General features: G+C 45.4%; 4 protein-coding genes across 4 annotated transcripts; 1 reads left to right on the top strand and 3 right to left on the bottom strand.

Moving 5' to 3' along the window:
* Window positions 1-3293: 3293 nt before the first annotated feature.
* Window positions 3294-6954, bottom strand: LOC101774394 (uncharacterized membrane protein YuiD). Its single transcript, XM_004975960.3, has 5 exons — window positions 6615-6954; window positions 5101-5257; window positions 4757-4807; window positions 4195-4287; window positions 3294-3749 (listed from the first exon to the last, which is right to left on the bottom strand). Exons 1-5 carry the CDS (start codon window positions 6713-6715, stop codon window positions 3681-3683), a joined length of 471 nt encoding a protein of 156 aa, XP_004976017.1. The 5' UTR covers window positions 6716-6954; the 3' UTR covers window positions 3294-3680.
* A 959-nt stretch (window positions 6955-7913) lies between these two features.
* On the bottom strand, window positions 7914-14996 carry LOC101773995 (ATP-dependent DNA helicase Q-like 5). Its single transcript, XM_012847580.2, has 21 exons — window positions 13967-14996; window positions 13774-13893; window positions 13634-13687; window positions 13169-13281; window positions 12723-12935; window positions 12501-12579; window positions 12341-12394; window positions 12192-12266; window positions 12050-12103; window positions 11897-11941; window positions 11722-11816; window positions 11511-11637; window positions 10806-10904; window positions 10485-10540; window positions 10310-10412; window positions 9503-9631; window positions 9125-9303; window positions 8984-9008; window positions 8779-8894; window positions 8497-8692; window positions 7914-8381 (listed from the first exon to the last, which is right to left on the bottom strand). The coding sequence occupies exons 1-20, from the start codon at window positions 14927-14929 to the stop codon at window positions 8608-8610; spliced, it is 2784 nt and encodes a 927-aa protein (XP_012703034.1). The 5' UTR covers window positions 14930-14996; the 3' UTR covers window positions 7914-8381; window positions 8497-8607.
* A 588-nt stretch (window positions 14997-15584) lies between these two features.
* On the top strand, window positions 15585-17323 carry LOC101773586 (mitotic spindle checkpoint protein MAD2). The gene is made up of 7 exons (XM_004975958.4): window positions 15585-15874; window positions 15966-15981; window positions 16118-16248; window positions 16348-16468; window positions 16581-16684; window positions 16788-16909; window positions 17020-17323. The coding sequence occupies exons 1-7, from the start codon at window positions 15802-15804 to the stop codon at window positions 17077-17079; spliced, it is 627 nt and encodes a 208-aa protein (XP_004976015.1). The 5' UTR covers window positions 15585-15801; the 3' UTR covers window positions 17080-17323.
* A 179-nt stretch (window positions 17324-17502) lies between these two features.
* Window positions 17503-20744, bottom strand: LOC101773178 (trihelix transcription factor GT-1). The gene is made up of 5 exons (XM_004975957.4): window positions 20113-20744; window positions 19465-19503; window positions 19238-19369; window positions 18393-18620; window positions 17503-17944 (listed from the first exon to the last, which is right to left on the bottom strand). Exons 1-5 carry the CDS (start codon window positions 20657-20659, stop codon window positions 17742-17744), a joined length of 1149 nt encoding a protein of 382 aa, XP_004976014.1. The 5' UTR covers window positions 20660-20744; the 3' UTR covers window positions 17503-17741.
* Between the last annotated feature and the right edge of the window lie 1982 nt (window positions 20745-22726).

Genomic DNA, 22726 nt, shown 5'->3' with positions numbered 1-22726 from the left:
TCAGCTCGGGCCTGGCCGGGGAAGGTTGCCCGCCTACGGCGTCCTGCACGTGTTCGGACTGGTTCATCGCGCGACGATAGTACGTGCGCAGCGGCGTCGCAGTTGGCGTAGTTGGGCCTTGGGCGGGACGGTTGGGCGCCGGAGTTTGAAAAGGAGGGCAGCACAGACTCAATGAGCATGGGGTCCACGATGCGCTCGATGTGGCAGTCCAAGTGGAGGTACGCGGAGGCCGAGAGGATCTTCGGCCGGCAGTGCACGGCGCCGGAGCTGGGCGACTTCCTGACGCTGGACGCGTACAACCTCATCGTCGTGCACCATCCCGGAGCCGGAGGTGTGTCACCGTGCAAGCTTCGAGTGCAAGCGTGCTTTGTCGGCATTGCTGTTGCTCTACTCCTCTAGAATAACGTCGTGCATCTGCCTAGCCGAAGCATGAGCATTCAAGTACCTGCACATCTGCAAAGCATCCAAGAGAGAGCTAGTGATTTTGAAACTTGACTTTTGAAAAGATTTTTGATAAAATTGAACACCAGGATCCATTCAGGACTGCCTAGCCTGGGCATTTGAGTACCTACACATCTGCAAAGCATCCAAGAGAGAGCTAGTGATTTTGAAACTTGACTTTGAAAAGACTTTTGATAAAATTGAACACCAGGCTATTCTTCAAATACTTAAGCATAAGGGCTTTGGGGAGAGATGGCTTAGATAGATCAAGGACATTCTCGGATCAGGGACATCTTCAGTTCTCTTGAACAGCACTCCGGGCAAGGTGTTCCACTGCAAAAGGGGAGTAAGACAAGGGGATCCCTGTCACCTCTTCTCTTTGTACTTGCTGCAGACTTACTTCATATAGTCATTAACTATGCCAAAGATCAAGGAATCCTGAAACTCCCAATACCGGAAAGGGGAGGAGGGGATTTTCCTGTGATTCAATATGCAAACGACACTCTACTGGTAATGGAGGCATGCCCAAATCAGCTCGATCTTCTCAACACCTTTACAGCTTCCACGGGACTCAAAGTAAATTATAATAAATCAGTCATGGTCCCTCTTAACATCTCTGACTCAACCCTTGATCACATGGCTGCAACCTTTGACTGTCAAAAAGGATCTCTTTCTTTCACCTATTTGGGGCTGCCTTTAGGAACCATCAAACCAAACTTAGAAGACTTCCTGCCTCTTATTCAAAAGATAGAAAAAAGGCTCAGCAGCACTTCAATGTTCTTGAGCCAAGGGGACAAACTAGAAATGGTCAACTCGGTGTTCTCCTCATCGGCAGTTTTCTATGTGGCGGCGCTAAAACTGCATAAAGGGGTAATCAATCAGTTGGACAAATACAGGAAATACTACCTGTGGAGAGGAGGGGATCTCAATTCTAAGAAGCCCAACAAAGCAACATGGCATTTGGTAAGACTGCCTAAAAAGCAAGGAGGTCTTGGAGTAACAAATCTATCCACCCACAATAATGCCATGCTGCTCAAGTTCCTGCACAAATTTTTTTCCAAAGCAGATATCCCCTGGGTCAAGTTGGTATGGGATAACTATTACTCCAATGGTAGGTTCTCGGGTCAGCAAAGGAAAGGATGCTTCTGGTGGAGGGATGCCATTAAACTTCTTGGCACTTACAAAGGTCTGGCATCACCGATAGTGTCAGATGGCTCCACAATGCTGTTCTGGAAGGACATATGGAATGGTGTAGTGCCCTCACAAGCTTACCCGGAACTTTTCTCCTTTACAAAGAAGCAGAACAGTTCCTTCAGAGAGGTAGTCAGTCAGCCAGGCCTCATACACAATTTCAATTTACCCCTCTCTTCACAGGCTCATGCTCAACTCAACACTCTACAACAGTCAATTGAAAGAATGAACTCTGAGGGGGGTCTTGACAAATGGACGTACATCTAGGGTAACACGACGTTTACCAGAGTCAAAGCTTACAAGACCATGATCAGGCAAAGAAGCATCCATCCGTATACTCATGGCTATGGAACTTTAGATGTCAAATGAAGCATAAAGTCTTCTTCTGGTTACTACTTAAAGATCGACTGAGTACAAAGGATTTACTGAGAAGAAAACATATGGAACTAGACTCATAGACATGCGAATTATGTATCCTGCAGAAGATCGAAAGAATGGCACATCTTTTCTTCAGGTGCAACTTTGCTAAATCCTGCTGGAACTCAATTGGTATCTTTCATTCCCACGAGGCCAACTCTTTAGATTCTCATGCAAATCAAGAACAAGCTAGCTGTACCGTTCTTCATGGAAATAATAATCATCATGACTTGGAGCATTTGGACAACAAGAAATGATTGGATGTTCAGTGGGATTGACCTGACAGTCTAACAGTGCAAAAGGAAATTTATCTACGAGTTCTCAATGCTTTTGCATAGAGGCAAACAATCTCTAGTGCCTCTGATGGAGGTTTGGTTGCACACTCTGTAACCTGGACTCCTTGTTGGCCATCTTTTGCTTTTTTGGCTCCTCGTAGTTTATTTGTTTCCCTGCGGGTTCTCCTTTTTTCTTCCCTGTACTCTTACTCCTTTGTACTTCTACTTTTCTCTTTAATATATAATTAGTAGGGGATAAACCCCTCCTGTTTCCCTCAAAAAAGAATAACGTCGTGCTGTTTACTGCAGCTATCATAAGGCGGAATACAGCTGACAGCTCCAAGTTTGATATATGAACAGCATTGTAATGCTGACTGCTTATTACCTGCTTGTCAGATCATGTAAGGTGCTGAGTATGTAATAAAGAACATTTACCTACTGAACAAGATTCCCAAAGATGACTGAACTGGGAAATACCAAACATTTGCAGCTCACTGAAAGGTAGGAAGAAATTTCTTGGCAAAGGATTCCTGAGAAGAACCGAGTAACATAAGGAGCGCCATGATCGAATGAGTTTACTCTCTATCAGTTGGCCAGATTCGACCGTAAAACGGAGACTTTTGTAACCCAAAAGAACTACAAATCAGGATTTGGACACATAAATAGCTGTTTTTCAAACACTCCTATAATCATATTGTAAAAACTAAGCCAGTAGAAAGCACAGGGCACAGGCGATGATGTCATGATATCAGCCATTCTGATTGTTACACAAGTTCTGACGGGTTGTATAACGAATTCTTCTGTTACGTGGTTCTACTTGACTTACGTGGTTCTACTTACTAAACATTTTAGGATGCGTTTGGTAGAGCTCTATCTGATTCCGATTCTCTATGGAAGCTGATTATTCGAGAGAAGTGATTCTACGGCTGAAAATGATTCTCTTTGATTCTCTAGCATAAACTCTTAAAATCAGGATGGGGAATCACTTCACAGAATCAGAAGAAGCTAGTTTTTCCAGGTCCCAACCTCTTAGTTTATTTCAGAGAATCACTTTCCAGAATTTCATAGAATCAGCAGGAAATCACTTCTCTCTGAAAAACTGTTTGGCAGAACTCCTGCTAGAATCAATCAGCTCTGGGAGCTCTGCCAAACGCACCCTTAGATTTACAGCACCAACTCAAGCTACAACCTACTATTATCCTATATAGAGCAGATCTACATCAGTTAGAACTTCGTATATCCTGATGATCCAACCACTTGGGCAAACCAGTAAGATCATGTTTTCAAGCTTTACAAGTCATCACCGATGAGATATATGGTGACCACGTGTCGCAGATATCCATGAACACCACTTGACTAAGAACTCCCCACAGCTAAGTGCATAACGACAGCCATTAGGATTCCAAGGATGCAACCAGCCACAACCTGAGATGTCCAAAGAGAGAGCATGTTACACCTAGCATATTACATGTATCCGATAGTGATAGTGACTGCTGTCACTCAGTTGTATCAGACAATGGGAACAAAAGAGAAATCATTCGAGGTGATCATGGTGGTATTGTGGATAACAGGATGACGGAAACAAAGAATATTTTGTCATAAGCATGAGAAAACAATTGTCTATACAGATGAACTTATGAATGTTCATATGCACAAGTGCTTATCAATGATAGTAGGACAAGCTGAAACTGATGGATAATAGCAGGTTTTGAGAATGCTGTAGCTAAAAAGGTGCATCCAGTATATAACTATATGTTCATCCCTTATACCGATGAATCAGTCTATGTGTTTTGCGAATGTCTGTACTAATTTGCAAGGCTATAGAATAGTTAAAACGTCAAGAATGACAATATGAAGGGTTTAATCTTACCTGAGGAACAGTATGTCCAAGGATTTCACGCAATGGCTTTGTCTCTGATAATGGGTGTTCCTGTGGAAGCTCGTAAACAATTTGATTCAGCACCTGAAAGGATTTGCAATTTGCATAAATAAAATATTAGTGTCCATCTTGCCATAACGTCACATAAAGTTGAAAATATCATGTGGTGAATGAGAAAATATCATTGACAAAAACAGCGTCTCATAAAAAAAAGAAACTCGAGCCCCAGGAGAGACGTCCTAGGGCATTTGCTAAGAGTCAAGAAAATGGCAATTCATACTTAATGTTTCATAGTTAATGTTTCAAACTAAAATTCAACATTCATTATTGCTAATACAAAGGGTACTAATTCACCACAGAACTGATCTCCGACACGGATATTCATCACCAAACTGCCGAATGTCCCTTCAAACAAGGTGGATATCATCCAGAAATAAATCCAAATTTTATACCAAAAGCCAAGTACTTATCTTGCAACTATAGCCAAATATACTTTGCACAAAAGAAAGTTAGTGACTCTTATTAAACACAAGTTAAGGTGAGGGTGACAAACCTCTGCCTGTTTTCCAGCGTGTAACCGAACTCCAAATGCATCATGCATCACCTGCAAATAGAAGTTTAAGCAAAGTCAAAATCAAAGGTTACATTCACAAGAACAGTTGACTTCCAGTAACATATGTGCATCCTTGACTCACTGTTCAAGACATGAAGTCATGAACTATTAGTATTGTTAACAAAATGTAATTCTAGAAGTTTAGCAATATATAAATGCAACAGAGCTAAATCAAGATGAAAACAAGCAAATGAATGCAAACTACTCTAATCTTCTCTAAGTAAAATTATCATGTTGGACAACAAATAGAATTGCGAATAAATAATTTCAAGCAAAATACGCACCACGCATGCAAAGACCAGTGCAGTTGCAAAGGTGGCACTACGAAAGCCTTCTTGGATTCCTACAGCCACTGCAAGTGCTGTCACTGTAGCTGAGTGGGATGATGGCATCCCTCCAGAAGCTATAAACTGTCTAGCATCCCAACGATTATCTTTGTACCTACATCAAATCAATGTTAGAGTGAGTGCTAGGAAAACTTTGAAAAAACATGCATATAATATACGACAGCTGCTGTCATCTCATATACCAAGGCAATAGAAGTATGTATTGATAACATTTAATTTTGGCTTTGCAGAATAATATAACAACTAAAAAATTGTCATTCAGAAGTCAGAACACAAGTAATTTACTCTCACTCCCTTTCCAGATCCAACCTGAATGTGGCAAATGATTAGAACAACAGAGATAAACTCTTAACAACTTGTTCATTCCTGTTAGAATATACACAAAGTGTTCCCAAATTTTCTACCCTGATGCCAATTAGGTGCATACCTATAAAATGATCACCAATCAACCAATTTTGATTTCAATAATATCCAGCATCTCAGAAAGCACTATATGGTACTGCGTAGCTGCAATAAGCCAAAAGGCTGAGATAACTGAAATTCAAATGCAAGGGCAGGATATATTTTGATGCCCGTACCCCAATACCAAGTTTGCATCTATGTTGAGACAATCTTTCAATATTATAAATATAAAGGCACTAACTACTGAGCCAACATGTATGCAACCAAACACATAATCCAAACTGCTGCATCATCAAACATACTGACATACTTGTTTTATTATTCACAATACAATCCGAGTACAGGTTTTGGGCAGCAAAGGACTCCAAACCTAATTTGCACAACACTAAAATGTTCTGAGTGCTAACAGGTAACAGCAAAAGTCAAATTACTAATAATACACCCCAAGTGGTGTCTCCACTGCGGAAGTACATAATATACCTAAAAGCCACAGGGAAATTTATCTTATGCCGTTGCAATTGCCGTCCAACTACCAAACCACATGAACTAGGCGTTTCTGTTACATCTGACATCTCAGAGTACTGAACCACATGAACGAGGAATTCCCGCCCGAATCATGAGTACTGACGAGAATGGGGCCTATTCTGAAACGCGGGCGCGGGAGACCATGCTATTGCGACGAAGTAAAACTAAAACGCTGATACAGGGAAAAGGTGTCCCGCTGAACAACCCAGACCCAGAGGATCTGCTGTCTAGCTGCCAAACCGAGCAACAGAACTGAAAAATCAATAAAATACTAAATACAAGTACCCATAAGCCACAAATCCTAACTCATGTTCTTATCACACGATCTACGAACCCCCGAACCACCAAAACAATCACATGATTCCCTCCAGCTACGCATTGCCCGCACGGGGGGCACCGAACGCTCGAGCGACAGCGACGCAGCCACCGGCGGGCCCGGACCACCCGCTCAGAAATGCTGCGGCGGGACGGGAGCTGGAGCGGGAGAGGTACGGCTGAACTGACGGGGGGCGAGCCGGACTCACCAGGTGGTGAAGACCTTGGAGGACTGCGCGATGGCGAACGCGAGGAGCGCCGCGACGAGCGGGTAGTTCACCACGCGGGCTGCGGCGGCGGCCATCCCCATCTCGCGAGCTCCTCTCCTCTCGCCGGAGCGAGATCCTCCCCTTGCCGCGGACGCGGGGAACACGAATCCGCCGCGAGGAAGCAACCGGAGAGAGAGGAGGAGCAGGAGAGCCTTCTGGGTTTAACGATTTGTTTTGTTTTGATGACGAGCGCCTCGTATTTTTTTTTTCCTCCTTTGTGCTTTTCGTTTCGTAGTCGTAGGTTCTCCTCCCTTCCCACTCCTTATTTTTCTTCGCCTTTATAAAATTTTCTTTTTCCGTCCTCTCTCTCTCTCTCTCCCTCCCTCGTGTAAATGCCGCCGTATCGCGTAGAACTCCGCTACGACCACACGCTTGAGATACAAGCTTGAAGCTACTAGCCTACTAGTACTGCCTAGTCAACATTTGTCTTTGTCAAAGAAGCTTCTCCATGTGTTATGTGTGCTAAGTATTTTGAGATATTGTATATTTGTATTGCCATAGTACATGAGCTGATCTTTTGTCTATGTACGCTAATGCGCTCCAAACCGCCATGGTGTTTACCATGGACGCAGACACGCAGGTCGTCAACGAAGGGATCTTTTATTGCGTAAAGTTTTTTCTTTCAAGGAAAAAGAAAGAAGAAAGCACGAAAGGTTTTTATACTTTACTCTTGTCGATTCCTTCTTCAAGTGCACAAGCACAACGAGTGTAAGCGGTCGCCGTTAGGCTGGTGCGTGGTCCCTCCGGCCGGATATGCTCCGGCCGCTAGATTCGAGCAGCCGAATATGCTGGCTGCCTCCATTGAATTACACACAAGTACCAGTCCGAAATTCCGAATTGCAATAACCAGCTAATATCAAGAACGCTATAAAAAAGCAGCACTGGTGTGATAAGGCAGCAGTATTAACAAAACGACATGGACGTGCATCTGATCCTTCCCTTCACCAATAATTTTGATCGCTAATCCGTGAAGCCAAACGCCGGGAGAATTATGGGCAGGCACATGGTCCGGTCAGCAGCCCGCGGCGTCCCATCCATCCAGACAGGCGCAGGGCCACAGCCGCGGCAGTCGAGCGATCGATCCATCGAAAGCAGCTGCAGCAGAGAGGCGTGCAATCAATGCCGGACCAGATCTAGCGAACAGAACCTGCAAGACCCACCAAGCAAATTTGCACCGGGTGTCTTGTCCACAACACAACGATAGCAGTGAAGCGTGCCAGCACGAAACTGCCCTGGAACTGAAATGGCCAAGCATCGATCGTGACCGCGGAAAACAACCGAAGTTAAAGAGAGCCCCGAGCCATCCTGAAAGCGGAGGAACAATGGATCACGCACAGCTTCTGACCTCCCGTCGTGGCGAAAGTTTTACAGATTAAGCGTATCACATCATCAACCGACGCCTGTGCCTTTACAGCGATGATGGCTCTCCCATCTTTGCTTCGTGGACACTCCTGCCATCATACGCAAATTTTTTTCCCCACCTGAAACAATGGTTTCTACGGCTCTACGGTTCAGGCTTCAGAGGTCCGTCACTTTCTTCGCCCCGCGCCTTCAATCAAACCGCACCCCGCACGGCTGAAGTCCCACGTAGCACGCTTGATTGACGGCACTTGCATGCTCGAATAAATACCACGGCTCCACTGAACAAGGACCTGATCTGGTTGGCGCTTCATTTTCAGGACGCTTCCTAGCACATAGTCCAAGTGCCTGTATGAAATGAAGCAACGATGGCAAATGATAACGGGTAATGGTTACTCGGTGTGATGCATGAGCATGAAGAGCGCTGACCGACGACGGACTAGCTGGGGAAACGGGGACGAACCTGTGTTGCCTGTCTATCCGTTTCTTTGGTTGTGGCTTGCGAGCATTAGATTCTGTACATGACAGGCAGCCAGCGAAGGCCCTCGTTCTGTTTGGCGTGCTGACGAGAACTCTACTCTCCTTTCCCGACGAGTTTGACTAGTTCAGCTTTGGCAGCTTCCATGACCACCGGGAAATCAACCTCCACGTAGCGCCCCCTGCCAGCGAAATTTCAGCCCGTGAGAAATTGAAATCCGTGGGAAGGTAAAATAGATGGCAGGGGCATGGAAGAGATCAGACAGACCAGAAGTGGTTTTTGGACCAAGTGGCGGATGGAAAACCTGGGCTAGATATGCCATGCATAATCCTGGCAACAGCCCTCGGAGTGAATTTCGCAAACGAATTGCTCTGAAGGAACACCTGCGTTGCAGTGAAAGTGTTGTCATTGTGCATTGCGAGATGCGAATAAGATGAACATCACCATGGAAAATGCACTGATAAAACCTTACCTTTATATCGGCCTGTAAGAATGGGCTGCAGTAAGCAAAACCAAACACCGAGTCAAATAAATGTTCAGATGAGATGAGAGCAACCCAAAGGACAAGTGAAGATCATGGAACGTATTGATTAGGAAGATGAAGGACACAAACCTGCTCTTGTGCGGCTGAGCAGGGTAGTCATTGTCTGAGGTGGCTTCATTCTTGCTAAAGTACTCCGTGATCTTCTTTTGGATGCACTGAGTGTGCTGGGAACCAGAACAGCCATCAGTCCTTTGGCACCCCTTGACAGCAAAGTTTGCTAGAGCAAACATAGCATCCAATTTCATGATCTGTTTTGACAGCAACGCAACAAGGATTAGTTGAGGCAAACCAGACACACAGCTGAGAGCTGCAAGTATACTGGCCAACCAAATAAAAAAACTTGGATACTGGATAATGCCAGCTAAAATTTGCATAAGAAACAAACAGATCGCTATTTATGGAATAAGGGAACATTTGGAGGAGACAGTGAAAGGAGTTGTTGTGCACCTTTGAGCTTTCTACTTCAGAAAGCCATTTTGTGATATTTGCTGATAGTGCGTTCAAGTCCTCTGGTTTCTTTAAGATCACGTAACAGTAGGCCGGATCTTTTAGTTCAAATGAAATTTCTCCAGAGAACTGATTTACAGAGGAAGATAAAAAATACAAAGAGTGTTGATAGAAGCAATTGTAGAAATCTGAGGCAAATAGAGTTATACAATTGCTAAACAAAAAGGTACACGTTATAAGCCAACTTCTGTTCTTAACTGCATAAACCTATAGGTACTGAATCAATCTTTAGGAGTACCCCCTCAATAAATAGAGCAACAGCCATAAAATTAAAGTATATTGTGCGATTACTATGGATAAAGACTAATAAAAGTATAGAGTCAAATATATGTATTTTCTTAGAAACAAGATGCATTATCTATATGCAAATACAAATGGTAAATACAACCTGTAATCACAATTCAATACCTTAATGCATAGTGACTGTAATATAATATTTTCACCCCACAGCAGCCTAATTTTGGTACTTCGAACAATACATTCAGATTTGGCTGCTGAAAGAAGGGGCAAAAAAGTATAAACATGCACCACAACACACAAAATTCATCCTCATGTGTGCAGTGCACCAAACATAACACCAGCAATTCAATTGAAAAGGTTTAAATTTTGGTTTCAATACTTGATAAGGCTAGACCATCCTGCACTATTCACACAATAGTTGAAAGACAGCCAGGGATGAAGAGAACTGAATGAGCACCATGACAACAGTTGTATTAATAAGAAAAAAAGTGTGCGGTTCAGGCAAACCTTTAACTGTTGCAAATGATCAATAACTTCATTCACTGTGATGTTCAGATCATTGGCTATTTTTGTCATGTCGAAGACAAAATTTCCATACTTTGTATCTGACCTGTATTTCCAAGAATAGAGAATCAGAATCTCAGAAGTAGAGGACACATAAACAAAAGCAGATCATGTTTACCTATTCAGAACTGATCGAACTAGTACATCCTTGTCTGCAAGCAGTTGTGCTGACGTCTGCATCAACGTAATTCAATGAATCAGAAGTAAAAGGAGACAAGTATGATAGCCTAGCAAAAGAACAATGCCATGGCATATTCCCATGATTGAATGCCTAAGTGAAGTGTCCCTTTTAAGGGTTATTCTTTGATTACTGGACTAGTACCATGGTCATCAGCTGAGCATACTAAGGAAGATTTTGGTTCATAGTGTGCCAATTATAATAAACCAACCACATTCAGAATTCCAGATCGCTGGATCGTTCTAGAAGTATTAGATTTACCTTGTGAAAATACAATGTGCAGGTAACGCTGAACTGAGGAAGCAAACGGAGATATTGCTGACCACCGATTTCTAGTTGCGTTAGGACTGTCAAAAGCACCTGCAGGATGAAATGATCAAGTTTGACACTAACATCTGGAAACTAGAGGTGCATGTACTACTCAGGATTTCATATTGGATAACAATGCAATGGAAACAATAGATAACTTAGGGGATCAGAATTCCAAGTACCTATAACTAAATGGTAAAAAAATCAGAGGGAAAGAATGCCTAGATACTTGCTCAAGTTGTTTGAATAATAGGTAACACAGAAAACAGCTATCATGGTGATCATGAATGCTCTAAGTTGACACCACTTCAACATAGAAAAGTGATCTACAATCATATAGCTATGCTACAGCAAGATCTGTAGCATTTGGAAGCAACACACCTAGATTACAGACTACAGGAGGCAGATGTCAACAAATTTAGTACTCTAAACAAATGAACAGAGGATAATATCTATAGTAATACGATGAAAGTGATAAAAATGTACCACATCATCATATAAAAGAGTCTATGATATGCACACAGAACACATCCACCTGCAACACAATCTTACGCTAGAATATAACCACGTAACTAACTGAAATGTAGCATGAACACATGGAAAAAGAAACTAGGTGCATTCAGCTGATAGCTGATGAGTGCTGATGCAGGTACGAACCTCCTCTTTTATATCAAACTTGCGTGAAGTCAACTCTTTAACCAAAGAGCAAATGGACCCTGTTGAATTGTCACAGGAAAACACCTGGTAAAGAAATTTGCTTATCGCATATTCATCAACACCATCACTGTAAAAAAAAGGTTGAGTAAAGTCATTACATAGATACCTTAAAGCAGATTGACCATGTACATTAGAAGATGATAAGATTCACCTGTGTGAAAGACTACGGATCTTGTAGAATGTCGTTGAATCAAGAAGTAGATGACAATGTGACAACCTTCCATCCCTCCCAGCACGGCCAGTTTCCTGGAAAGAGCACAGTAAGATGTATTGAAAACAGAAAGCAAAATGGAAAAAGGTCATTCATTGAACTAGAAGTTCATTACCTGTACGTATTCTTCTAAGCTTTCTGGCAAGCTGTAGTGAATCACCTTTAAAGGGGGAAATGCTTGAATCAGTCCAAGTGATGAGTATAACTTCGCTTAAAGTCGTACGCTGTCTATTTGAAAGAATATGTAAATACTTTATGCTAGTCATACCCCTTCAACATCACTTTTATCAAGACCCATTCCAAATGCCACTGTTGCAACGACCTTTGGTCACAGTGAGGAGACAACAAAGTTAATCAACGCCTGCATAATGCATTTTACGGAATAGGCACTGACAAAGAACTGCCATTACCACTCTTATTTTATTAGAGCAGAAAAGCTCCTGTACGCGGCTCCTATTCTTCATAGGAAGTCCACTGTGGTAGCTCTACAAAACAAAATCAAATCTCAAGAAACAATAAATGCAACAAAAAGTCTGTCATGTCAAGGATGAATACTGACCTTAGCACTGATGTTGTTGTCACATAGGTACTTTGAAACATAGTCAGTTTCTCCCTGTTGAAGACAAAAATTGTTATATTTTTGCAACAGAATTGTATCCAGCAGATTTAGGTACTGAACAGATGTGTAAACCATCTTGAGAAAACAGAAAAAATTCTACCTGAAACTTGCAGTAGACAATTATACTCCTCATGTCAACAAAAGGGGAAGATTTCAACAACAGCATCAAATCCTTTAGTCTGTTGGAGGGAAAAAGGGATTGTCAGCATGTTCCAACAGGAACCAGATCATGTGGCTTCTTTAATAGCCTCATAGGTAAACCAACTAAAGAGTCTAGCATTGCCTGATTGCAATCAAGACAGTAGGATAGAAAGCAACCTACCTGTTATCGCTCGTGCTAATAGATAGTTGTAGATTGTCCCTTATTTGAGATGTTTTAATGAGATTATCGGATGGTATTTCTAAGGCATTCACTATCTCCTCCAAGGTTTGAGTTGTCGCAGTTGCAGTCATTGCAAGGATACATTGAACATTAAGCTTTCTCCGAAGTAGTGATGCTCGGAGCCTTAGATATGAAGGTCTAAAATTATGAGACCTGCACATTTGTTCAAGATAAGTCACAAATTTTTCTAAACTAACACTACACAATGAGCGGCAAGCAAATAATAAGCAAGAATAGAGAAGAACAGTGATAATATGATGTATAAGAGGAAACAAGCAGACACAAAGCAGAAAAAAGTTTTAAAAAATTTGGTGCAAACTACCAAAAACTTTCTAGTGTGCAGCATACCAACTGAAGTACTGAACTACAAGGACACGTCAACTCACCATTCAGAAATGCAGTGAGCTTCATCAATCGCAACAAGAGATATTGGTAGTGCATCCTTAAATATGAGCAGAAATTCTTCATTCAAGAATCTTTCAGGGGAAACAAAAAGCACCTGGCCACAAATGGAAAGGGATTCAGCATTGTCAAACAGGTTGGTGTCAACATCACCAACAAAAAGGATTATGAAGAAGCATATCAGATTGGAATTGGATTCTTTTCCAATGTATATTGAGACAACTCTAGATTTCAGCTCGTGTTGTGTTTCAGCTCTAGCCTACCTGGGACTAACAAGATTTGCTGCTGCCGTTGTCTGTCTTATATTTGATTTTGACTTTCATGTCACTTCATCAAAACATACTATATTGCGTTAACATAGACCTGATAGGCAGGATCCCTAACTAACTCAAACAAAAATGACAGAGGATGCAACATTGGTAGTCCAAAACCAGGAGTCAAGGATGTACCTTTATGTCCCCTCCACGCAACCTTTGTAATGTCTCATGAAACTCATCGCTCGTCTGAGTCATAAAGTAATGAACACACTGATCAAAATAAGAATGAGTACGATGACTACCAGAAACAAAATATATACACCTTTGTTTACCTGACTGCTTGCAAGAAGACCTCCTGGCAAAAATGCTGGGAGTTTCCTTAGTTGGTCCACCATCAAGGAAAGCAGCGGACTCACCACCAGTGTCAGTCCAGACAAAAGCATGGCAGGAATCTAAACAAAGCATCCCCTATCAGCTAAGAACTATATAGATACAAACTCAATAATTCAAAATTTCTCACTGCACCTGATAGCATAGTGACTTGCCCGCACCAGTAGGCAGCACAAGCATCGTTGATTCCCCTGCAACAATCTTCTGGATTGCCTCAAGCTGCCCCTTGCGGAAAGAGTCGTAACCATAGACCAACCTGAGCAAACTCTCGAGATTCTGCTCGGATGGGTCTTCTCTCGCCGCTTCCACGGCCTTAAGGACACCAACGTCACCAACCGCTCCCTTCTTCTCCCGTTCCATCAGCGCCTCAGCCACGAAATCACCTTCCTCGTCGCCGCATCCCTGGGGCTTCACACCACCAGCCCGCTGCCGCCGCCAGGAGCGGTATTTCGTCGGGCGCCTCGTCTGCGCGTTCCTGAACGTCCTCCTCCGGCCATACCCATTGATGTTGAGCCGCACGAAGTTCCCCTCGCCGCCCCCTCTCGGCCGCTTCGGCTGTTCCGCCTCCGCCGCCGCGGGGGGCACCTCCGACACCGAGTTGGGATGCACCCGCTTAGGCCTGGCCCGTGGCGGCGCGTCCGGCTCAGCGCCCTGCGTTACCGCTGCTGTTGGTACCTCAGTGGGCGTGGGAGCTGGAGCTGGACTAGACCCGGGGGCGGGGGAGCTGAAGGCGGCGACGGGATCGAAGGAGGGATTGCGCGACTGGACGAGGCGGCGGAAGGAGGAGGAGGAGACGGTGCTAGTGGCGGCGACAAGCGCGGGAGCGGCGGCGATGCGAGAGGCGAGGCCATGCGGATCGGAGAGCGCCGCGGAGGGGAGGGGAGGCGGCGACGCGGCAGCGGCGCAGGCGGATGCCACAGGCTTCGGTTTCGCCTTGGGCTTGGGCTTGGATTTCACGGTGGCGGTGTGCTTGGTGCTGGGACGGGGCTTGGGTGGCGGCGGGGGAGGCGGCGAGCGGCCGCGGGGCGGGGAGGCGGAGACGCCGGAGAGGAGGGATCCCTCCGAATCGGAGTCCCCGGCGTGCGGCGGGGAGTACATTGGCGGTGGCGCGTGGGGGGCGGAGGCGGTGCTCGTCGCCGTAGTCGTGAGCGGCAGGGCGGGGGAAGCGAGGGATTTGGGGGAGATTTGCGCGACTTCCCGCCAAGGCGCGGCAGCTGTAGCGAGGAAGGAACTGGAACTGGCTCGCCCGGGCGGCCCAGCCCATGGCGCTTTTCCCATCTGTTTATCCGTCCAGTTAAAGAAACGTTTTGAACATTGAATACCCTCCAAAACAAGGGGCTAATCAAAATGGTACTTCCGTGAAACAAAATGAGTAGCTCTTAACGTTTTCGAAACAAAATGCGACTGACGAATTTCTACTTCGAACTTTCTGAAAGGTTTTCAGCATCTGGCAACCTTCTCCGTGAAGGCAAATTCTGTTCATATTTCCAATTATTTTTTGAAAAAAATATGCATGTCCATTGAGGAAGGGAGTAGCTCTGATGGGGTGGTAATTTATGATCTCGAACACTGGTACCATCAGTCAATGACTCTGTTTTACAAGAAAGGACAGTGGAGTCAATTAAAAAAACAGTTCGGCCGAATCGCGCCATCCCAAGCCCAGTTCGTGGCCCACTCCACACGACCGTTGGACGCGCCGGTCCGGCCCACCTATAAAGTGCTCCGCACGGCCGCACCCATCCACCACCACCACCACCGTGCGAACACCATCCCACCCACCTGTGTCGACCCGTTCGAAAACGCTCCGGAAAGACACACGAGTCCCCATCGCACTGCGCCGCCGCCGCACTAGCCGTTGCTGCTCCCCTTCCGCTCCCATTCCCAAGGAGCTGTCCTCGCACGCGCGCGGCGGAGAAAGGAGGCGGATCCGGAGGCGCGGCCGCGAGGGAGGGAAGGAGAGGAGACCAGAGATGGCGTCGCGGACGGCGTCCAAGGACATCATCACGCTGCGGGGCTCCGCCGCCATCGTTAGCGAGTTCTTCGGTACGCTCGGGCGCCGCCCTCCTCCTCCCTATCCTGAGTCCCGATCCCCACCCGGCGGGTGTTTGACGGAATGCTTCGCTTGGCATCGCAGGTTACGCGGCGAATAGGTACGGTAGGGTGTCCGGCGGGCGAGCGAACGGCGGCGGCTGTGCCGACTCGCCGGGGATTAGATCGGTGAGAAAGGTTTGGGGTTTTATGATTGGCTGATTGATCCAGTTCCGTTTGGTTTTTGGTGGCGTGCAGCATCCTGTACAACCGCGCGGTGTACCCGGAGGAGAGCTTCACCAAGGTGAAGAAGTACGGGCTCACCATGCTGCTGACGCAGGACGAGGGGGTGAAGACCTTCATCGCCAGCCTCACCTCCCAGCTCTCAGGTAAATTTCCTCCCAGTCCCATCTGAGATCTCTCCTCCTTGGATTGCTCGCGAATGTGCTGGTGTTTACTCATTGGTTTCCCGTCGCTGGATGTTGCAGAGTGGCTGGAGGCCGGGAAGCTGCAGAGGATTGTGCTGGTAATCATGAGCAAGGCCACCAACGAGGTGCTGGAGCGCTGGAACTTCAACATCGTGACCGACGCCGAGGTCGTCGAGAAGGGGTGCGCGCCACACTCGCTCTTATCCCCATCTTCGCCCTCTCCCTGACCGATCCAAAGTTGCCGGCGTGCGTTGTGTCATGGATTGATTACGTCTTCTTCTGATGTTCGTCAGGGCTATCAAGGAGAAGAGCGACAAGGAGATCATGCGGGAGATCCAGGCCATCATGCGCCAGATCGCGTCCTGCATCACCTACCTCCCCTGCCTCGACGAGCCATGTAAGAACAGGAACCGACATCCCCCATTAATCCTCGCCTGTTTTAGAACCCGGACTGCAACCGTGACACTCTAATTTCCTCTCCTCGCGCGTCGTACTGCCAGGCGTGTTCGACGTGCTGGCCTACACGGACACGGATGTCGACGCCCCCGGCACCTGGGTCGAGAGCGACGCCAAGCTCATCAGCAACCCTCAGATGGTCAAGCTGCACTCGTTCGACACCAAGGTATGTTGCTGCAACATCTCTCTCTCGCTTAGATCCGTCTATCGGGTCTTCGGTATTGCTGGTGCTCGATTCGATTGCTGAGAGCCACGTTCCTGTGATGGATTTTGCAGATTCACAAGGTGGACACGCTGGTCTCGTACAAGAATGACGAGTGGGACGACGAGGAGTGAAGTTCTCAAGAGCATCAAGTATACCCTGCTCTTGGCGTGAAGGCTGTGTGAATCATTTATTCACGTCTAGGCGCGTGCTGTACTAGTCTACCGCTACTACTGCTTTGGGGTGAAAGAAAAGTCTGATGCCTGTGACATTTCTTGCGTGTTCCCTGAAATCTCTAAACCTCTGGGAGTGGGAGGCATATGTAATTCTGAGATTGAAATTCCCCTCTAGTGAAAGCAACTCATTTACTATCTTTTATATGCCGTTTTACCCTTTCATCACTTGTCCCTACTTGGGCTGGTGAGGTACCGAAATTATCTTTGCCATTTGCCAAATGTTAAGGTACTGGACACAATGTGCTGGAGTCAACTGAGAAAAGACCATAGTTGCCTGGATCCTGCACTCCTGCAGAACCGTTTCTCATCGAGAAGCAGTTGTCCTTTTCTTGCAGATTTCATGCAAGGGAAGATACATTGATACACAGTGAATTCGAAAACCACTTACTGCACACTCCAATTGCATATAATCGGCTATACATTCTAGTTAACAGTGTCATCAGCTACATTTACATATATCAGAGAACAAAGATGGCTGACTTAGATTACACTAAATGGTAGTAATATACTATGCTTCTTTGGCACACATTACATGCCTTGCCCAGGCAGATGTTGCAAAATTAATCCCCAAGGGACCGCAACCCTTGATAAATCACACCAGGGCGGAGATCATCCAGGCTATCAACATTTCTGTAGCCACCATACTCCCTGAGGAGTGTCCAACCACGCCGTGCAAGGAAATCTCGGAGGTCATCTTCGGTGTAGAACGTCTTGTCTTCTGGGGTCTGCATGCGGCTTGCATCGCAGAGTTTGATTGTCACACCTGAAAAAAATGGAAAGACCAAAAAGGTAATAGATTATCACTACTTAAAACTTGATTAGTTAAAAAGCATCTGAAATGATAAAGCCCTATTGGTTGTCCCCCTGTCCAAACAACACAAGTTGTAAGAAGCATTGTCAACAACAATTTCTTTACTAACCTAATGTGCAGATCTCATACGAGACAAAACAACATAGGTGACATAATTTTTTGGTGTCTCTGTTCTATGTTATATCCATGTGGAAAGAGAGTTCCAAAATGAAAGAAGAGTAATCATTATCATGTAGTGATGGACTATTTGCCTTGACTCATGGTTTCTTTCAAATTTTCAAGGTTTCCCTTGACAAGGCATAGGAATCCCTACACCCATACACTGTTCTAGTATGTTATTCCTAATTATTCAGAAAGTAAAAAATATCATTCTACGGCCGAGAAGAGAATTTATAATTACCATCATCAAGATGAAGTGTGTATGTTCTGATTGGCATATCCCTGTCCAAGGTACGGACAACCTCATCTTCATCTTCAAGCCAGAAAGCTCGTCTTGTTCTAAGTCCAAATGCTGATTTGATGGCTTCCTTAATTGCTTCAGCTGTACCATCAATACCTATTCTTTTAGTGTAATCGCCCCATTTGACTAAAATGACTCTTCCACCAAAAGTGCCCTGATTATCTCCACCTGTATGGATTTATGCAGAATTCCAAATACAGCAACAAATTAATCATAATAATCACTGAACTAACCAGTTTTACTGAACCATATACTGAATGCTTTTTGCAAATTGCTGCCAGAAATCAATTTTAGTAGAATTTAAGGCCTTGCCAATATTGAGAACCCTTTTCTCAAAAGGGGACATATTGAAAACTTATCACATGATATCCCCATCTTTCAAGATAGAACCCAATAAAACATGAAATCTTGAAGGCTGCATCTCAAAATACTAATTAGAAATATGTTATCTCTCTAGGTGGCTGATTTATCTCAGTGGATGTAACATAATATTGAATGATAGTAAAAGATAGTACACAGAGAGCTAAAAGTCCCAGCCAAATTCCATAAAGTACACCAATGAAGATTATAAGAAAGATAAGCTCTATTCAAGTTCAGAAGTTTTAGACCTTCTGTTTCCATAGGGCTTATTAGAACGACAAGGAGTTAAACCAAACACAATTCGTACACCAAACAGTGGGATAGCAACAGTTCAAATTGTAGCAATTTCTCGAATTCTCAGCAGTGAGAAGTTACAGGACACTCATCCAAAGTCAATTTAACTTGTTATGTGTGCAGATTATTACCATTAGTTGAGGTATCTCTCCAATTCCATTGGTTCACACCATTGGTTGCAACCGCATCAGCAGCCGTTAACGGAAGTGGATGCCTGTCGTCCTCCAAACGATCATCAATACTCAGCAATGATCTACCATTTGCTATAAAAGGGTATAGTCAACAAGAAATTCGCAAAGATACTACATGAAATAAATTAAGAAACAGGTATTGTTGCATGCGTAGGATAGCTCAGTACCTTCAACAGGTCCAAAGGGAATGCTAGCATCTTCAAAGCCTAGATTGAATGCAGAGAATATTAGTCCATGAGCTAACAAAAAGTACTGCAACCAAAAATCAAATAAAGCACAAAGCCCAAATATTCAGCCATTTAGCATATCAAAAACTATTTACTAATGAAAAAGTAACTTGGGCATATGAGAGACACACCATATGATTCACAAAGCTATCACATAAGCGCACACCCTACGTCAAAACACAACTACACAAGCGAACTTGGAAACAAAAACAAATGCATATCGCATAAGTAATATTAGTGTTATCGCTATATCTAGGTCATATATTCTCAAACAGCTCAGTAAGCTTGATAAGTTTAGCTAGCCTTATAATTTACGCACGCATCAGTACCAATGGTCTACCAATGAACTATGCAATATTAATCTTAATTTTAAGAAATTGTACATTAAGGCCTTTTTGTACACCTTACGTTACTATGAGGCGTTACAAGATTAACAAACCGTTGCAATAGCATAAATGCACACTGTCATATACCAAAATGGTTGGCTTGTATCTAAGACACAAAGCTTTGCATGTTCAAGACACATCTAGTCATCGTTTCATCATCTAGCAAAGAATGAAAAATCTCTATCATAAGGCAGAGTTGCACCGTTATCTGTCGCGAACTGCAGGTAGGACTCGATCTTGGAGTTGGATGTGGGGCTCTTCCCGGCACCACTGCCGCTGCCGCTGCCAACGCCGCCGCCGCTGCCGCTCGCCTTCCCACGGCGCTTGAGCAGGTCGTCGATCTCCTTGTAGTACGCCATCTTGGCGTTGCCGTTCCCTCCGGCGCCGGAGCCGCCGCCGCCGCTGCTCCGCGCGTGGCTGCGCGCCTTCTTGAACTCCTTGAGGAGGTTGCGCCACTTGTCCGTGCACATGGTCGGGGAACGGTCGAACCCTTGGTCCCGCATCCGGGAGGAGATGGCCTCCCAGAGGTGCTTGTTGGACTTGGAGGTGTTGAAGTGGGCGTCCATCTCCCGGCGCAGCGCGATGAGGCAGAGGGTCTCCTCCCGGACCCACGTCTCCGCGCGCCTCTTCGGCACCGACCCCGCCGCCGCCGCGGCGCGGGAGGAGGAGTCGTGGCCGCCGTCCTCGCCGCTGCTCTCCGGGAGGAGCAGCGGTGGAGTGGGCGCCGCCGGCGGCCCGGAGAGGAGCATCGCCGCGGCGGCGCGGGGAGGAGGAAGGGGGAAGCCGGTGGCGCTTGGGGTTTCGGAGTGGCAGTGTGCTGTAGAGGGAGGTGAACGGCGAGGTGGTGAGGGGGACTGGGAAGCGGCGACGGGGGCCCACGGGCCAGGCAGGGTTCGTGGTTTCCCCGAATGGATGGACCTCTGATGAATGTAGGCCCAGCCGAGCTTACGAGTACAGAGAAGAGCAAACCGACCTAGCCTCTGAGAATAGGCCCAGCTTAGCTTATACTCCGTAGTTTACGAGTGACAAGCCACGCGCCAAGCTCGCCATACTGCTTTTATGTTGTGTTGGCACGACCGCACGAGGAAATAAAATGGTGACCGTAGCGTGCATATTCACCTCCCTCTCAAAAAATTTACTCGTCCAGGCTTCTGGATAGCCAACTGATCGAGAATCCTACACCAATTTTGTCCCGTGGTTAGCAGCGTAACGTCACGGGGTGCGGTGGAATCCATTGTGGCTTCAAAATTTAAATGGTATTTTTCCTCCGTCCCAAATTACTATTTTATTTCTCCATCCCAAATTACTATTTGTTTTAGAAAAATATTTTAACTTTTCTAGATACATAACATTTATATACATAACTATCTAAATTTGGAACGGAGGGAGTAGCAAACTGCATCGGTGGGGTGACCACAGTGAGACGACACGGTCATAGTATGTAAGCCGATTAACCGAGAAGCGAGAGGCTGAAGTCGTTCTTTCTTCTCTATGTATCATATTTTGTTGCTCCAATTATGCATTTCTCCCTCGTTCAACCCCTTCGACGTCCTAGGTGCGACGGTTGAAATTTGTTATTGATAAATCCCGGCATGTAGTGATCTAGCTGATTTACCCTTCGAATGAGAACCACTTGATGATCATTTATCAACCGCTTGATGAAAAAAGGTTGATGTTTGGAGGTCAAAGTAAATAGAACAGTGATTAATAAAAAATGAGAAAAATCCTTTACCTAGATCAGGAGCGGATGTAGCCAAGCGATCATTGCAATAAAACCGGACATCCAACACCGAGTTTGTGTTTTCTCCATTAATTACATACAAGTGTGTTTGGATCGAGTTTATTTTAATACTAATCGTTGATTAAAAATATAATATTTAAATATTCAAAGTTTAAAAATTGCTGGTTAAAATTTTTCACGGTATTTAAATCTTGAAATGGTGCCCGCCGGGATCAACAACCCACGGGTGCTGATGCCGGATCATATCCGCGAATAAAGAACATCGCCATTGCTGGATCATAACCGCAACGCTCAAAATGGTGCAGACATAGGGCTTGTTTGGTTCTAGGCTCCTAAAATTTTAGCTTTCAGCCTTTAGTCAGCTCCTAAAATACTGTTCGGTTCCAGTGACTAAAACTAACTAAAGGCAATAAATGATGTGTCAAAAGGACCATGCTACCCTTCCCCATACCCCTTGCTCCTTCTCTGCCTGGCGCCTCTTCTTCCCTACGCTTGCTGGCGCCATACTCACCACTGGAATCTAAAGATCATAACACAGCTCAATGCAGAGACAAAGCAGGTATCAACAGAAAAGCAAGCAACAATACCAAATAAGCACAAATGGGCTAGTAACCATTCTATTCCAGGCATATTAAGGTTTGCATTCTAAGAATTTGATGGAGAAACACAAAGTTTTCATGACGAGTTACTGGACCAACGATGCCCACACCACTACTTCGAACAGCTAGCGAGAGTGGTTGCAAAAAAAATTGCTTGCATAGCAGGCAACTCTCTCTCTACAGGCGTACACCTCCAGCAAGCGACGAGCGGGAAACCAGGACCGACAACGATGGGAGGAAGGGCGACTCTTCTCCTCCAAGCCCAAGTTTGTCGTGGTCGACACGCCATGGCCGTGGCCCTCCTGCGCTGCCAGCCCGCAGACGGCCTCCTTCTGCCGCTAGGGGCGCCACGACGGCGACGACTACCAGCCATGCACCACTCGAAGGAAGAGGAGGCGCTGGCATCGGCGTCGCTGGTGGAGGAGAGCGTGGCGGTGGACTCGGAGGCCACGAATGGGGACTGCTAGCGGGGGAGG

The sequence above is a fragment of the Setaria italica genome, chromosome VII, assembly GCF_000263155.2.
Source record: "Setaria italica strain Yugu1 chromosome VII, Setaria_italica_v2.0, whole genome shotgun sequence".
Taxonomy (NCBI): domain Eukaryota; kingdom Viridiplantae; phylum Streptophyta; class Magnoliopsida; order Poales; family Poaceae; genus Setaria; species Setaria italica.
The sequence above is the reverse complement of the archived record's forward strand: the minus strand, read 5'-3'. Positions and strand labels throughout refer to the sequence as shown.

Bases quoted from the DNA above. Each gene is read 5' to 3' on its own strand.
- LOC101774394 (XM_004975960.3), bottom strand. From the start codon at position 6,715: ATGGGGATGGCCGCCGCCGCAGCCCGCGTGGTGAACTACCCGCTCGTC. The intron at 5,258-6,614 runs GTGAGTCCGGCT...GATTTGATGTAG, and splicing joins TCCAAGGTCTTCACCACCTG to GTACAAAGATAATCGTTGGG. The intron at 4,808-5,100 runs GTGCGTATTTTG...TTCTATTTGCAG, and splicing joins CACTGGTCTTTGCATGCGTG to GTGATGCATGATGCATTTGG.
- LOC101773178 (XM_004975957.4), bottom strand. From the start codon at position 20,659: ATGCTCCTCTCCGGGCCGCCGGCGGCGCCCACTCCACCGCTGCTCCTC. The intron at 19,370-19,464 runs GTACTGAGCTAT...ACCCTTTTATAG, and splicing joins TCCCTTTGGACCTGTTGAAG to CAAATGGTAGATCATTGCTG. The intron at 17,945-18,392 runs GTAATTATAAAT...CATTTTTTTCAG, and splicing joins CACACTTCATCTTGATGATG to GTGTGACAATCAAACTCTGC.
- LOC101773995 (XM_012847580.2), bottom strand. From the start codon at position 14,929: ATGTACTCCCCGCCGCACGCCGGGGACTCCGATTCGGAGGGATCCCTC. The intron at 12,267-12,340 runs GTCAGTATTCAT...TTTGTTTTGTAG, and splicing joins ACAACAACATCAGTGCTAAG to AGCTACCACAGTGGACTTCC. The intron at 11,942-12,049 runs GTATGACTAGCA...CCCCCTTTAAAG, and splicing joins ATAAAAGTGATGTTGAAGGG to GTGATTCACTACAGCTTGCC.
- LOC101773586 (XM_004975958.4), top strand. From the start codon at position 15,802: ATGGCGTCGCGGACGGCGTCCAAGGACATCATCACGCTGCGGGGCTCC. The intron at 16,469-16,580 runs GTGCGCGCCACA...GATGTTCGTCAG, and splicing joins GCCGAGGTCGTCGAGAAGGG to GGCTATCAAGGAGAAGAGCG. The intron at 16,910-17,019 runs GTATGTTGCTGC...TGGATTTTGCAG, and splicing joins TGCACTCGTTCGACACCAAG to ATTCACAAGGTGGACACGCT.